The following is a 15,850-nucleotide window of genomic DNA, read 5'->3' as shown; positions in this document are numbered from 1 at the left end:
AATACAGCGAGATCATGTACTCTGACCTTCACACCCCGCACCCTCCCCCATTTGAAAATCTGTGGCGCCGCCGCTGGCAGAAAGTGGCATTTGTAAAGATTTGGGGCAGGTATCTCATATTTTGTACACGTCCTACCTCTACGCGCACGCATGCGTGGAAATCGGCTCATAATCTGTACCTAATCAACGCCGTCATTCCATATGGATGCCCAAACTTTACCCTACCCGCGAAATCCCCTACCATTCAGACACTACGCCAGAGCACTGCGTTGCTGGCTATCGGTTCATGAGGAGCTCCGGCGCTGGTGCCCCGGCCGAGAAGGCCGCTGGAGCTCGTGTCGGGTCCAGATGCGTGCGCTGCTCCTCGGTCGCGCGTTGCTTGGTGCTGCGAGCGTTTGCAGTGGCCGATGGACTTCCAACCAGCGGTTCAGCTGGATATCCCAAAGGGCAGTGGCTGTTACGCACGTCGATCGCTTGACATGTCCGTCGCGACTGCGTACCTCTCGGCGAAGATCCCTATATGAAGTCATCGGAGATACAGCTTAAACGACGGGACGGCCGCACGCGTGGTGAGCGATATAAGCGACCGCATTTATTACAGGACGTTTGATCGGTGGAAATAACATAAGACCGAGGTGAGCATGAACAAATGGGTAAACTTCACAACAGTACCTAATTATGAAGGTAATGTAAGACCCGAGGCAATAATATAGGACTCGGGAACAAGCCATTCGAGAACGATGTGTCGTTTTACGCCAAACAAGTCCATAGCATTAGAAATTATTCATGACTTCGCTAGCACCTGATGGAATGAAAACTGCACCCCCGGCTCAGCAGTTGATCACGACTGGATCACGATTGCTGTCCTCTGGCGAATTTACCACAACTGAATCCATCGAATTTTTAAGCCCCAGTTGGCACTTAGATAGAACCCGGTCGGTCAGATTATCCAACGGGACAAAATGGTCGGGTATCGGTGTAGCTTAGAACGGTGTACTGAAGCAAGTGGCACCTCTGACCTTCCTGGTTGAGATATATTTGGGAATCCGCCGGGTATAACACCGAAAGAAGCTAAGGTGTATCAAGCTCCTCAGCCCGGCATCCGACCTGAACCTGGCCAGGCACATTAAAGCTAAGGTGTCTCAAGCTCCTCAGCCCGGCCTCCGGCCTGGACCTGGCCAGGCGCATTAAAGCTAAGGTGTCTCAAGCTCCTCAGCCCGGCCTCCGGCCTGGACCTGGTCAGGCGCATTAAAGCTAAGGTGTCTCAAGCTCCTCAGCCCGGGTCTCCGACCTGGACCTGGCCAGGCACATTAAAGTGCCTCCATGAAACGAGAACACTAAAGCCAGGACGCACTGGAGCCAAGTCATTTACTAGAGCTGGACCCCGACGTCTACTAATTTCGTTAAGAAAATAGTCCCGTGGCTTGCGTCACATTTATTCAGTAAATATCGGATCAGGCTTGCTGGAGCCCGAAACCAAATATGGTCATATTAAGTGCAGCGGATCAATTGAAAGCAATTTTCCCTTGGGCCCTGGGAACGACACAAGAACATGCAAAACAGAACTTCAGAAATTTTGTGAACAACTGATTAGATTTAGTCTCTCCTTAGCCCTAGCATTATTATTACTTCGAGTTCAGATCAGGTGAATTAGTTTTGCGAAAGCTAAAACTTGCAAACTCTTGACATGCAAAGCACAGAACGTTTGCATCAGTGTCAGTTCATATACATCTGTGAGCCCCCCCCCCCCCGTGCCCCGCCGGCCTGTTCATTGCCCCGTGCTGGTTTGTGCTTCAATTGCTCTTGCTGAAATATTGCAAACATGAAGGAACAATTCGAACATCAAAGAAGGGCCACTTGCCCTGGGGCTTATGTAGTCGCCATGACTACAAATCCCGCTCAAATGACATTTTCTCCATGCTCATTCATGACCCAGACCAAATGGCTAGGCCCTGTGGACAATACAAGGTAGGTGCGGAACTCGCTGGCAGCTCGCCGTCGGCATTGTGCGCACGAGCGGGAAGGAGCGCGGGCGCCGTCTCAGGCCCGGTAGCACCCAACACAACGGCGTGGTTGGTTCACGGAAACCTGTCGCCAGGCGGCTTTCACCTGGGCTGTAGCTACGCCGGCGCTGGGGGTATTCCTTGGTGTGTTTCCAAATATCTGTATTACGCGCTTTGTTCGCATCAACTGTGTATTGGTATCTGTCTGTTGGGTAACACAAACCCCAACGCGAGCGTCGGCATTTAAAACGGAAATCAACCCTTTTAAATGCCGCCGCTCAGTTTAGTTCGGTTCAGTTCAGTTCGGTTCGAGTAATTTTGTTCGAGTAACGTGTGTAATAAACAGGTGCCGCTTAATTTTCCCTTCCTGGTGCGATGTACCGGGGCTTCTCTCCAATAGACATTAGGCAAAGTCGTCCGGGCCCGCACACCCATGCCAAGTGGTGGGCGGAGCATATGTGCATTAATTTGAACCGCGATGGCATTGATTGTGGCCGATTAGTACAATGTGATATTTCAACTTAGCAAGTTAAACACAATTCATTCGTCCAATTTCCACTCAGCCTCCGTGCTTAACGATTCGGAAGTGTTCAAGCTGTACTCAAACCAATAACTTCAAGCATTACACAATGATTATTTTGACCTTGACCACGATTCGTTAATTCGCGGCAATGCAAGATTTGCCCAGATTTCTTTATTTAAAGGAATTGTTTTATATTTAACAAACATCGGGTAAGGTTCAAAATGACCTCCCCCTTAAGGTTTTTCCAGAACTGTTTCCGAACGGCGCGGCATTCCTAGCCATACTTTGCGCGGTTGTAGATAACTGAATAGTGGATCTTGTGACGTAAGAAGCTTAGATGTGCCTTCTAAGTTCGCTGACCCATAGCAGATCAAAATCATGCCATCGCTGCCAGCGAAGGGCATTTCTAAGGATTCGTTCTGTGTGATGCACCAGCAGCGTGCTAGACGAGGCCATACCCATCTGAAATAGTTCTTTCCGACAATAAGCCAATCAAATTTAGAATTACAACCAATTCCATTGAATTAGAATTCCTTCTAGGGTCAGCTATAAAGGCCAGACCAAGGTGAATACTTACCTGCTTTTTTTCCACGACAGCTTGGTTTTATGCGGTAGGTTCTGGTACGCATTTCGAATTTATGATTACAGGGACCTCAACAGACATGCTTCCATGTACTTTATAAAGGTAGGAGCTAGGTCACTGATTTTAAATGACCTGGTTGACATTTCGTTTTAGAAAATACTGCGTAGCGTAATGCCTGACGTTTATTCAAATGGCAGAAAAGGAGCAGTCTCGTAGGCATTTGGTCACCTGGACCTCATGAAGATCAAACAAGATCACTGACCCCAATGACCTTCTGCTCAAAACAGATATCTAGCTTCACGGCAGTTGCCTGAGGAGGTCTGGGGAATCATGAGAGCACCAGTTCTGGAGATCAACGTTGTTTGAATTAATTTGATCCCAAAGCCATGATTTAGGGATCTCAAACTTTGACAAAAGTAGGTACGCGTTCTGGTCACTCCACGCTGTAAACTTGGTGTCTTTAGTTGCCTAATTTTTTGAGATCTCGGAGGGACGAAATTGATCCTCCAACTAAGCGGAGGGTATTCAACCGGCCACGTGGCCGCGTGTTAAAGATCTCGAAGCAAGCATCAGATATGATCGAAAAGGCTCGCTTATTACTGGTGATACACTTGTAAATGGAAAAGACTGCTGAACACAGTACAATTTCTTTGTGGATTAAAAAAATCCTCAATACGTCATTGTTTGATTGCGTCATCGTCCTTTGCGCGACAATTATTGTGAGCCAATGTGCGGCCGTTACGTCTGGAACCGTTCTCACGAACGCCAGATATACACCACTTCCCAATTATATCTTTCTTGGCACTGATCGCCGCTTATACAATAGAGTGGCATGATTTGAGTGGTGTTATTATGACGTCATGGATGCCTGGGCAATCTTGAGATAGTCTCCCCAAAAAAGTCTGCACATCTTTGCGGGCGGGAAGGTCAGAAACTAAAAAGGTTTAACTCTTGAGAAGGACAGGACTGTGAACTCTACATAGCGATCTTCCAGATCGATATTTCAGTTGAAAACCCCATTCAAATATAGAACGCTCCCTTTAGTTGGCTAGTTTCAAAACAAATTTATCATCGACATACTAAGCTGAACAACGTAGAAAACAATTAACAGCACACAACAATGACATATCGCCAAATGTTAAAATGTAGCGCAAAACCTGAATTTTACCAACGCCCAAAAACCCACGGTTAGAACGAAAACACAAGCCGAGAGAATAGTTCGTGACGTGTACAGCATGCTTGATCTGTTATGAAAGACATTTTCAAGTCAGATGCGGCCTGGACAATCGGCATATCGTGACCTGGCCCTTGACTAACCGAATAAAAAGTTAAAAAGCAACTGAATTGTTATCTTTGAGAAAAGCAATCTGGAAACATACTTTGATGTTGATATGCTTACTTTCCATGCTTACTAAATATACCCAACATTACTTTTTTAGTCTGACACCTACATCTTTACGCTGGACCAACCTATACACTTACGATTAGCGTTCCCGATGCTGCAACATTGCATAAGTCGGGTTTTGAAGAATGCGTCGCATGAGTAAACAAAATTGCTATGTTGACCATCATGCATGACTTGGCTCGGTCCCGTCATGACATCGGCACGTTAGTATGACAGTGTCTTGACTTGACCAAAGGTCGTGCTTGTGCTGACTCGATTGCCTTACATTTGACCACCATATCCGCTTTGCTGCGTTGGAAGCGATCTTCATGATTTCGATTTGTCTATTGTTTATACATATGAAAGCATTCCTTGCGGAGGTAACCGGGGCAATATTTGCTCCTCCCCTCCCCCCCCTCGCCCCCAATTAAAAGGTATTCGGGTGGAACGCTAATCAATCGCAAATTATGGGGCCTTGGGGCTGACCGTATGGTTTAGTTGGAGAAGAAATAACACCCTTTTTGCCACTCCGAACATATATCGAGGGTTTACGATCTTTAAAGGGGGTTGTCCCACATTTCTATGACATTTTGTTTTACTTATATGGCCACCTCGAAGATCATTCGGAGCAGTTCACAGCTCTGTCCTTGACGGCAATCAGATATAATATAACGCCCACTTAGAACTGGTGGTCTAATCTGAAGTAGAAACCCGAGAGTTATACTCTTTGGCGTTGATCGCCACGTGGCCTATGGAATGGCGGGATTTGGATGACGTTTGTGTGACTCATTCATCAATGCCAAGATGACTTTGAATACTCTCCCCGAATTACCCACCCTCATTTTTACCAGGCGTTTAGCTCCGAACATATATCGAGGGCGATCAATGCTGTGTAAGGCAACGACGATGCAATCAAACAATCACATATCGAGGAGCATATTTACTTATTAGAGAAGTTCTGGTGTGTAATGTGCAAAGCAACCTTTTCCACCCAAAATTATACACATAATCATAAGTGACCCTGTTTCATTGCATCTCATGTTTGCTGCAATATCTTCAGATGTGGAACATTGCCTTTAATTCAACAACCTGGTAATATCGGTGGTCAAATCGACCATCACCCTGTAAGTATAAAGTGGTACAATTCCTGTCAATGGAACGCAGCTTTTTTCGATATTCATCGCTTGAATCAGGTCTGGCTTCACTCAAAAGGAGTGGTTGTATATCAATATTGGGTTTTGAACTGAAAAGCCATCTGGAAGACCTTCATTGCAATTCACACCACCACTCTTATGAAGGCCTAAATCCGCTCAGTTTCTGGGCTACATGCCCGTGACAATGGGTACAGTATTTCAAGGTTACCTTGGCATTTATGACGTCATTTTATAATGCCATTCCACGAGTCATGCGTCAATAAAGACCAATAAAAATAAATTGACAAGTTATTCATAAACTAGCGGTTTGGGGCGCAATTTCCAGATAAAACAACCGGCAGTTGGCTCCCAATCAGCGGCAACGTACGCTGACCGTAATCAATCAATGACGTATCGGGGAAGCATATTTGATAGGCAGAGAAATTGTGGAGTCTAATGTAGTCTGCGGACTCAAAAGTATACCAATGTTTCCAAGTGAGCTTGCTTCATCAGATCTGATTTTGCAATAAAACCTTCACATCGCAAACATTGTCTTGAAGGGAGCAGGTCGTATAATTTGGCGAAGGATCGATGCCGGCTCATATCTGTTATTTCACGTAACAGCTTATTAATCAAAACTGAACATTTCTTACATTGCCCTAGGCGCCAGCACACTGTAAAGAATGCGAATGGTTCACTTACTGCCTGCCTGGGAGTCGGCACTGGCCGAGGACGTGCCTTTCTTGCTCACTGGTCCGGAAATAATGATGTGTATATGTCCTGGATGTTAATTATCAGCTGGCATATCCATGCATTTAGAACCCATGACCATATCAAACATATCCCGTGATGCTTGATCCTGGTTTTTTGGTATTGCAAACATGAAAGGTTAGCTCAGTGACGGTCTAGTTTTGGTCTATGCTTGCTGCATTGGTTCACCTGGTCTTGCCACGGATTTCATCTGGCTTTCCACGGACATATTGTGCATGAATTGTCTTCTTTAACGCAGAAAACAATACTCGTGACACCAAACAGCAGAATTATATCATCTTACCTTGTAAACATAACAATACTGATGACAAACGTTACACGGCATGGTTCGAAGACTCACGACACGTTACCGGCACACCACGGCCATGACCTGTTTCCTATGTTGTGACATTCGAGGCACCAAGGCTGGCCTTTTGCTTCGGCTTTTGTAAGGTTCAGCTTTTGCGTACTGATGGCTGATTGGTTAACATAGCGGCAAAATACGACGTCTTAAGATGGTAGGAATATGATAAGAATGAATTATTTCATACCAAAGGATGTGCTATGGCAGCAGGAGTTGGTCATTGTCTCCATTTCTCGGCCATCGGTAAATCCCAGCATTTGGACATATTCGGCGCGAAATGCATCGCCTTTACGCCATTCACATTGTACGCTTATGTGTGAAATGAACTAAAGTCAAACGAGTTGCATTTTGTATCTGATGTACACGATGCACTGTGAGACCAGTTCTTACCAGCCTGCAATGGCCATTTCATGCGCGCGTCAAGTGTTTCTGTGGCTTGCAAGGTTGCCATAGGTATAATCAGGTCTACAACAATACACGTATCAGGTGGCATTTACACCGAACTGAGACGGGCGTGCACGATGCATATGCAGAAATGAATCACCATATTAGCAGTCAGCCATTGTCAGTCCACCAATCCAACGACAGCAGACAAGAGTGCACTGTCAGGGTTCAGTGACGTAGAAGGAGCCGAGGGATGGCACAGTCCATCGTCCCTAAAGCTATCTTGTTTCAGCACCGATGCGCCCATACACCAAAGCGGACGGCCAGTGCTTTTTTTTAAACAGTGCATGGTTGGAACGGCAACAGCAACACTGTCAACACCATGTGTGGCACCGGGGCGTCCTCAGCCTGCCAGCAGGGCTCACTATTTCCCAGACGCTCCCGGAGCTCCTGCATACCCCGCCGGAGCCCCTGGCGCACCTCCGCCAGCTGCATACGCCTGCCGAGGAGACGCGAACAAACCAATTGTCAGGACACCACAACACGAGAGATCACGGCGTTGTTGCGATGGATGCTCATTTCTAACACTGCCCCTGGTAATGGGTTGCTGTTTGACAAGGCGAGGCAGGCTTTGACAGAGTTGAGAAACATCCCCCGGATGATGATAAAGGCTTTTACACCAATCCTGTGGCCTGAAGCAAGTAATGTGTGTACACCCTCATGAGTCATTTGAACAGTGCCGGATTTCGGTATCTCGGTACCCAGCTCTCACCGTGTTCAGAACACCGGGGCCCGATGCACATGTATGCAGTTCCTTCCGCCGCCACTGCCTCCGGCACCACCTGACGGTCGGGGCAGCACTGAGTGAACACCGAAATGCGGCCAGGTATTGCCGAGTTTAAGACATCGGAGAAGAATGGCTTCCTAAATGATGCTATTAGCCGTATATCGGTGTTCTGAATGTTTATCCAAATCCATATTGGGGATCACTAGATATGCCATAGAACACGTTGACAAGCTGGAAATGCGTAGACATGTATAGACATGACCGACATGCATAGACATATCGGAAACAATGCTTTTAAACATGTCACTCCATAATCCGCGTAAAACGGATACTAAAATAATCACATGATACCTGTTGTGGCAGTTGCTGTTGCGTAAAATATCTAAACATTTAAATTGGTATAGAAACATCCAAGAATTTCCGAGTTTCAGAGAATGTTCTTGTTCTTTTTTTACACAAAAGGCTGTTCACTACAAACACATGCTCAGAATGTGGCAGTTTGAACACGAAAATTGAAACAATTATGTAATACATTTTAGAATAGTTCATGGTATTCCAAATCCTTTGCTCTCGTTAATTTGATAACATTTAGCAACTCAGATGTGCAAGCTACAATGCCTCATGGCAAACAACGCTGGCCAAAACTATAAAAGTTGTAACAATGGTGTGACAGACGCATGCAGGAGCCGATAAAATGGCGAGGAACTCGATTGCATGCGTTACGCCACCACCCTTGGCGTAGGCTCCCGATAGTTCACAGTTCATAGTCCTAGCGGAAGCTGACCAGTTCATCATAAGGTCCATAGTCGTAACGGGAGCTCACCGTAAAGTCCATAACTGGACTGGGAGCTCACCATAGGGTCAATAGGCAGACAGGAAGCTCAGCATAAGGTTCATAGTCGGGTCGGGAACTTAACTTTGGTCCCATAGTCGGGCCGGGAGCTCACCATAAGGTCCATAACCGGACCTGGCCCGGCTGTCCGTCCAAACAGCTCACACCGTGGCCGGTGCCGCCTCCGCTGCTGGCCGCCGCCGCCGCTCCGCCGCCGCCCTGGACCGCCGGTGCCTCCATACACAATGCCACCCGGGTGGCCGGCACCCCCGTGCGCACCCGCGTACGCACCGCCGCCAGGGCCGCCGCTACCTCCATACACGCCGCCACCAGGGCCACCGGCACCCCCCATACGCACCGCCGCCCGGTTGGCCCGCGCCTCCTGGGTAGTAGCCTCCTCCGCCGTGTCCCCCGTATCCGCCCCAGTATCCGTCCCCGTATCCGCCGTATCCGCCGTACCCGCCACCGCCATTGCCACCGCCACCGCCACCGCCACCGCCACCGCCGCCACCGCCGCCACCCTCCGCCGCCGCCGCCGCCGCCGCCGCCACCTCCGCCCCCTGAAACAAAAGACGTCCGCGATGGCACATGGGTCAGTACCGACAATGCGTCTTCGATTCGAGGTGATATACTTCTCATAGTGCGTAGGTTGGAAATAGGTAGATATAAACTTAGCTTATCGCGATGCGATGTGACTATCGCTTTTTGACTTGGATCGATGACTTTTGGACGGATCGATGGATCGATAACTGACACTCTGCCAACATATTACTTCGGACTGCACTTTGCTGCATTCTGATATCTATAGTTGCATGCAGCTCAAATCCGAGGCATGTGACTGCAAGTTGCGTCAATTGCGATCACTTGGAATTCGGAACATCTTGTTTACAATGATCACTCGCGGGTCGTATGCGACGTTTGCAAGCTTGAGTGGTGTTCATCATCCCTTGACACAAGCATAGCTCATCAGCTTATCCGACTCGAACTCAAACGGAACATGTATGTTGCATCACCAAATGTCAACAAATGGATTCGGCCTTAATAGGGTTTATCCCGTGTCCAGGAAACCAAGGCCACACTGGCGCACACCAAAACAAACCGGCCTAGTTCCCCGGCGTTCCAACAGATGGCACTCACCTCCATACTGCGCAGCGGCGCCGGCCGCCACCACCAACACGGCCAGCACGATTCTCATCTTGAAATGAGTGCAGCGGCGAGCCACGGGCTCTCTTAAATATGCCCGCCGCTCCCTGAATAGACTGTGACGTGTTTGAAGGGAGGCTACTACAACCGGTAGAACATGCCGAATGGAAGCAGCAGACGCAGCTGACATCTGGCGATGCATCGGCTTCGCTCAAGAGCATGGATTCCCTGGCCTTGACTGGTTCTGGACGAGCGCCTCTGTTCGCCAGCAAACGGCTTAAGACAGGCCTGCAGAACCGAAAAATTCACGCCCATGCCAGGTCGGATTGGCAGCTTATGCGCCAGCATTCTGTGGAATATATGCAGCCGGTTCGTGCAGAGCCGGGATTTCCCAACTTCTGCCCGCGGCTGGGAAAGACCGGGTGTGGGCCTCTCCGCTGTTATTGCTCCCACACGTGCACCAGGTCTGATTGAGGCGTCATTGTCAGTAAGGGCTCGGAACTGGTAGGGAACCGGCATGGAACTTAATATCCCAGTGGCTACATGTTTTCTTTCGGTTTGTTCTTTAGTCGGATGTTTGCTAGAACTCCAAACGAGAAAGGGAAGACCTCGATCGTTTAAGGTTGCAACATGTTATTCAGAGTTTTCGCGTACAGATGCGCCTATGCTCTTTCTTCAAAAACGTAGCACTTTGAGAGAAAATCACGGTGTTGTCTTATTGCCAACGCAAAACCCGTTTGTTGTCAAAAGCTGGACGAGCGAAATTCAAAGCATTCGTCTCGGACGACGCTTTAACGCGGCATTTGTATTCCGAGAAAACTTGCACACCAACGACGCTCGATCTGTGCTTGCAAGCTGACTTTTGGTGTTAATTATTTGTTATGCTCATAATACTGTCACGAAATTACTGTTTTAACACGCGCCCGGTTGGCCGTTTAGACACCCTTCGCTCGGGTGTGGGCGGGGGGTTCGAGTTGAACCCCCCTCAGAGATCTCGTGAACTAAGTAGGCTAGAGACACCAACTTTACAGGGTGTCTTGACCTATAAGCAAACTCACTTAGGTTAAGGTTTCAGCTTCCTAGGTCATGACCTTCAAGTCAAATAAGGTCAAACAAAGTCAAACTCCAGCTCGGTCTCCGAAGCGCCCCCAGAACCTAGGCACCTGTCTCTAAGCAAAAGGTCACAAGCCCATTTAAGGTCATTGACCTTGTTTGACCCCCTGAAGGTCATGGTGACCGAAATGATACAAGACTGTTCTGCGTTTTCATTTGAATAAGCGACAAAGATTGCGCTAGGCAGTATGTTCCTAAAACAAAACGTTTGACCCCGGTCGTCTTAGATCAATGGCCTGTTCTGATTTCTAAGAAGTCAACTGAAAATGTATAATGCAGTTCCTGCTGTCAATAAATTCGAAATGAGCGCCAGAAACCATCCCATACATCAACCCCTAGAGTAATAAATCAGGTTGGTTTTGAAATTGGTCTGGCCGTCATACCTGACCTTAGGTCAACGTAATTTGCTCATTCAATATTTGTGGTGCCTAAGAAAGCATCTCAGATATGCATGTCTTCGTCAAACACTCCGTTGTTGTATCAGATTGAACGATTCCCTAGAAATTGCCTTCGCTGAAACCATGGGCTTTGACCTGTCATAGGTCAGCGACCTTACAAGGTACATCTAAAATTTGTATCTCAAACGATTTGCTATGCAATTTTCAACAGCTATGCAAAATGTGGCGCGGCTACGCCGCGCCGTTCAAACACCATCCGGGAAAAGCCCTCGGGGGGGGGGTCAATTTGCCCCCCCCCCCGAGCGCGTGTTAGTGCAATCTGTTTCTCTTTAATGGTCTAAGATGTTATAAAACGAAGTAGTTTTGTCAGGTTTCTTATATTACGTCCATGCCAACTAGAAATAGATGTCTTTGTTTGCTGAAGCATCCGTCACGAGCTCATAAGTTCCGCCTTTTGTGAATTGATTTTTTCACTACCGCACGGTCCTTTTTGCGATGGAGTTTTTCACTGCCACCCTAGTTCAAAAACGATTCTAGCTCCCTGGTTTTGTGTGTGCTGGCAACTTTATCACTTCCTTGCATTTCGCCCATCTAACCATAGCTACATGCACTTGTCATGTCTCCGGCGTTGTGCAAGTTAGGCAAGTTTTCAGCGTCATTCCACTATATGTAATATGTTCCTGTCGTGCATGTGTCATTACTTGCGTGAACAATATTTTTCAGTGAAGTAACTGATGGCCGAGGATGTTGCATGGCTGTGGAAGCAGAAGATGTGTTTGGATCTTTGTCACCTAAGTTTTGTGAATTCCCAAAAACTGGCTGAGCAAGTGATGTCATTTATTGGTTGTGTGCTTCGCTGAAAGATATTTGTATTTTGCATCATGTGTTTTTGGTTAGTCATATGTCAGATACAGAGTTAATATAAGAATGCGTGCTTGACCCATTTTCATAATGGAATTTCTTATGACAGCAGCAGGGATTGCAGTACAAAAACGGCATCATTGTTCAGTATGCTATGCCACAGTACAGCACTGAAATATTGTCACGATGACACTGTTGACCCGTGTCATTACAAAATGTACCACATTGGTAGACTGATCAATGCCAAGCCTATGAGATAACAGCTTATGAGTTATGAATAACTGGTAACAGTTGATTTAACAACGCCAAAGGACCATCACCAGCGAGAATGTCATTGCACCACAATGTTATATCAGGGTTAACTAGCAATTGCACTAAAAGTAAAAAAAGCAAGAAAATAATCACCTAGAAAAACATTCTTGGTAGCTGAAAGTTGCCATCTTCACCATAGCAAAAACAATGCCTTGGCAATTAATTCATAGCCATGTTGCCGATTTATTTATTTTTGCATGCAACTGCATTTCCAGTGACAAATAATACAGAAACTACTGTGCACATCACATGATATCAACATCAGAACTACAGCACCGGAAAGGATAGGTCGGCAGTGCAGTGTTGACATCCTGAACAGTCCTTGAGAGGTTTCGGTAAGAGATTCATGAAACTTTTCAACAGTTTTCAAAGCATATCGTACTATGCTTTTAATAACCTGCTACTGGAGCTGGCGATTGCCACGTTGAGTATTTTAAACACCCCACCAAAGTTTTTCTTGCGGCCAGCACCAAGACAAAAAAAACAATAACGAAGAAACGAGCCATTCACTAGTCCGCCGCCCGACACAGCGCCCGCGGCGAGAAAAGCCGGTTGGCGTTAGCTTTCATGCGTTTCGGGGCATTCTTTAGGTCTGGCTGCCAGCTAGCTGCCTGATATTGCTGTCGTCACAAAACGTTTCCACGACGACATCAAACAATGACGTAATGGGGCGCATTTTGCCAGCTTTGAAATTTTGGTACTTAGGGTCGTTTTGGAACATTGAAAGCCTACCAATAGTTACAAGTGAGCTTTTCCCATCAAATTTCATGCTCTTCTCAATATCTTCAAATGTGGAATATTTCCTGTTTAGCTGGAAAACAGGACTGGGAGGTTTGGTTAGCGAGGCCTGGCCATGCGTCAGCCATACTCCCCCCCCCCCCCCCCCTCCCCGGACGTGAGCGGCCCGCAAAGGTGCTTTTCAGCCTTACCCCACCCTGACCTGCAGGGCTGGGCTGGGCTGGGGAGGGCGAGTACGAGGGCGAGGGCGAGGGCGGGACGGGGGCGGGAGCGGGAGCGGGAGCGGGGGCTGGGGCTGGGGCTTGGGCTAGGGCTGGGCCTGGGCCAGGGCTCGCGCCCGGGCCTGTGCTTGGGTTAGGCTGGGCTGGGCTGGGCAGGGCTGAGCTGGGCTGGGCAGGGCTGAGCTGGGCTGGGCAGGGCTGAGCTGGGCTGGGCAGGGCTGGGCTGGGCAGGGCTGGGCAGAGGCTGGGCTGGGCTGGGCTGGGCGGCTGGGCTGGGCTGGCTGGCTGGGCTGGGCTGGGCTGGGCTGGCTGGGCTGGGACTGGACTGGACTGGACTGGACTGGACTGATTGGGCTGGCTGGCTGAGCTGGCTGAGCTTTGGCTGGGCTGGGCTGGGCCGGGCCGGGCCGAGCCGAGCCGAGCCGAGCCGGAGCCGGAGCCGGAGCCGGAGCCGGAGCCGGAGCCGGAGCCGGAGATCTCGGGGGGGGGGGGGGCAGGGGGACCGGAACCGGGCCAGGGAGGGCGAACAGGGTCCAGCCCTGGGATATCTTGACATTGTTTGTCGATATCAGGCTGGACCGATATCGTGCGGGGAAGAAAGACCCTGAAAATAGCAGCCGTTTCTCCATCGGGTTGCAGGAGCGCTGCCGTTTTGTGTCGACTGCTCGCCGAGGGATGGCCTTCCCCAGGGGTGGCTATTACCGGGCAGAGGAGCGCCTTGGCTGCCGTCATCCAATGGCGCTGCCCGCGGCCCAGTGCAGAAACGATGCCGTTGAGCGCTGGCCGGACGGCCGGCGCTCACCCTGTGAGTCCCGTTACTGTCGCCGTCCGGTGTAGAAGCACGGCCGCTGTTCTCTGACCTGCGACCTTCTGCGGGCGGGAGGCTGCCACAGGGCAAAGGGCTGCCATATCAAGCTGGCAATGTGAACGCAACTTTGCCAAAGCCGCAAACCTGCCTGCGTGGCTCTCCGATCTGGGATGACGTGGTCGTTACAAGCACGATACACGCTGCGGCATATCACTATAATTCGTGGTCGTGTTGTGCTGCAAATGCTTAAGTCGTAATGCATCGCAATTACGAACCCACGTTGAATGAATTTATAAGGGCTATGGCGAGGATTGGGAGTGTGAAGTTGTTTCATGTTGTAGTGACTTGGTGTATAAGTCATGCTCCAATCTTTTACCTATGTTTCCCGTGGCCCCAGTGGCGGCCCGCAAGGAACGAAAAGCCGAGTGGCTCAGGCGAGTGCTGCTGCCGGACTGTTACATGAAGCGTCCGGCTGTAGCGTGGGTCATCACACTGATGCGGCAGCCATTTCTACACAGAACATTTAAGCTTCCCAAAAATCGAAGCAGAGAAGATTTGCTCATCTCCTCGGCAAATAGGAAGCGCCTGCCTCGGGGGGCATATGTACAGTGTTCCGATGGAACATGTGTCCACCTCTTACTATATTTACAACTGTACTAACCTATGCGTGAACGAATGTTCACTTCAACATTCATTAGACACAAAAGATAATATCAAGATAATGCTATGTCTTACACTATGGCAAATTTTCGCGAAAAATTAATTTTTCAGCGAATAGGCTTAAGCTGTGTCCCCTCCCTCACCCTGTGATATGCTGCATACATCCCGCCCTTGGTCTGCCACAATAACCTGCGGCAATGACGTGCAGCTCCGCTGATACTAAAAAAACGCACTACAACCACTATAGCAACCATTATTAGGTAAAATCAGTTTTGACTCATGTCGGTCGCATAGCCGGGATTTGCCCAGGAAGGAGACGGTCAAATCGGGCCACAGGGCGACATTGTTTTCGTTGGTTTATCGGCCGTTTTTTGTTCCGGGTACTTTTCGTAATCTGGATCCTGTTTTAACCCCGTGAGAACCTGCTTTGGTCTTAGAAACTCTTCGGAACACCCTGTGGGCGTCTTAAACTCCCAAAAATACTGTGCCTTCTGCCTTCAAGATATTTACCTCACTTTCTGCGGGCATCGCCCCAGAAGCTTCCCTTGGCTGCGCTACTGGCTCATGCTCAGGTCAGTCATCCAAACGTCCCCCCCCCCCCCCTTAAGTCCTGATTTCGTTTTGAGATGATAACTCGGACGCACGCGTCGAGAGCGGGATGATTACGTAACCCAAATCTAAAAATGCAAACATTTTATTTCCCTCACGCTGAATTGTTCTCATGGTAGGACATTTCGAGCAACATTCGTATTTGCCTTCACATCACCATCCCACCGCCGGCCACAGTCCCCCCCCCCCCCCCCCGCATTCTCCCCTCTCTCCCCGACCACGCGGTTGTCGCGACAAGCCGTTG

The 15,850-nt window shown here is 48.8% G+C and overlaps 1 protein-coding gene across 1 annotated transcript in view; it reads right to left on the bottom strand.

Annotated features, from left to right (window-relative positions):
• Positions 1 to 9,215, bottom strand: part of LOC119090507 (glycine-rich protein DOT1) — a gene marked incomplete in the record, with an annotated part of 82,890 nt that extends 73,675 nt beyond the window's left edge. Inside the window, 1 exon segment of the mRNA XM_037213324.1 lies at positions 8,977 to 9,215. Coding sequence (XP_037069219.1) covers positions 8,977 to 9,215 — 239 coding nt within the window.
• Positions 9,216 to 15,850: the final 6,635 nt, after the last annotated feature.

Source organism: Pollicipes pollicipes, unplaced genomic scaffold (genome assembly GCF_011947565.3).
Source record: "Pollicipes pollicipes isolate AB1234 unplaced genomic scaffold, Ppol_2.1 Scaffold_3087;HRSCAF=3621_pilon_pilon_pilon, whole genome shotgun sequence".
In the NCBI taxonomy this organism is placed as follows: Eukaryota; Metazoa; Arthropoda; class Thecostraca; order Pollicipedomorpha; family Pollicipedidae; genus Pollicipes; species Pollicipes pollicipes.
This window is presented reverse-complemented; position numbering and strand designations above follow the sequence as displayed.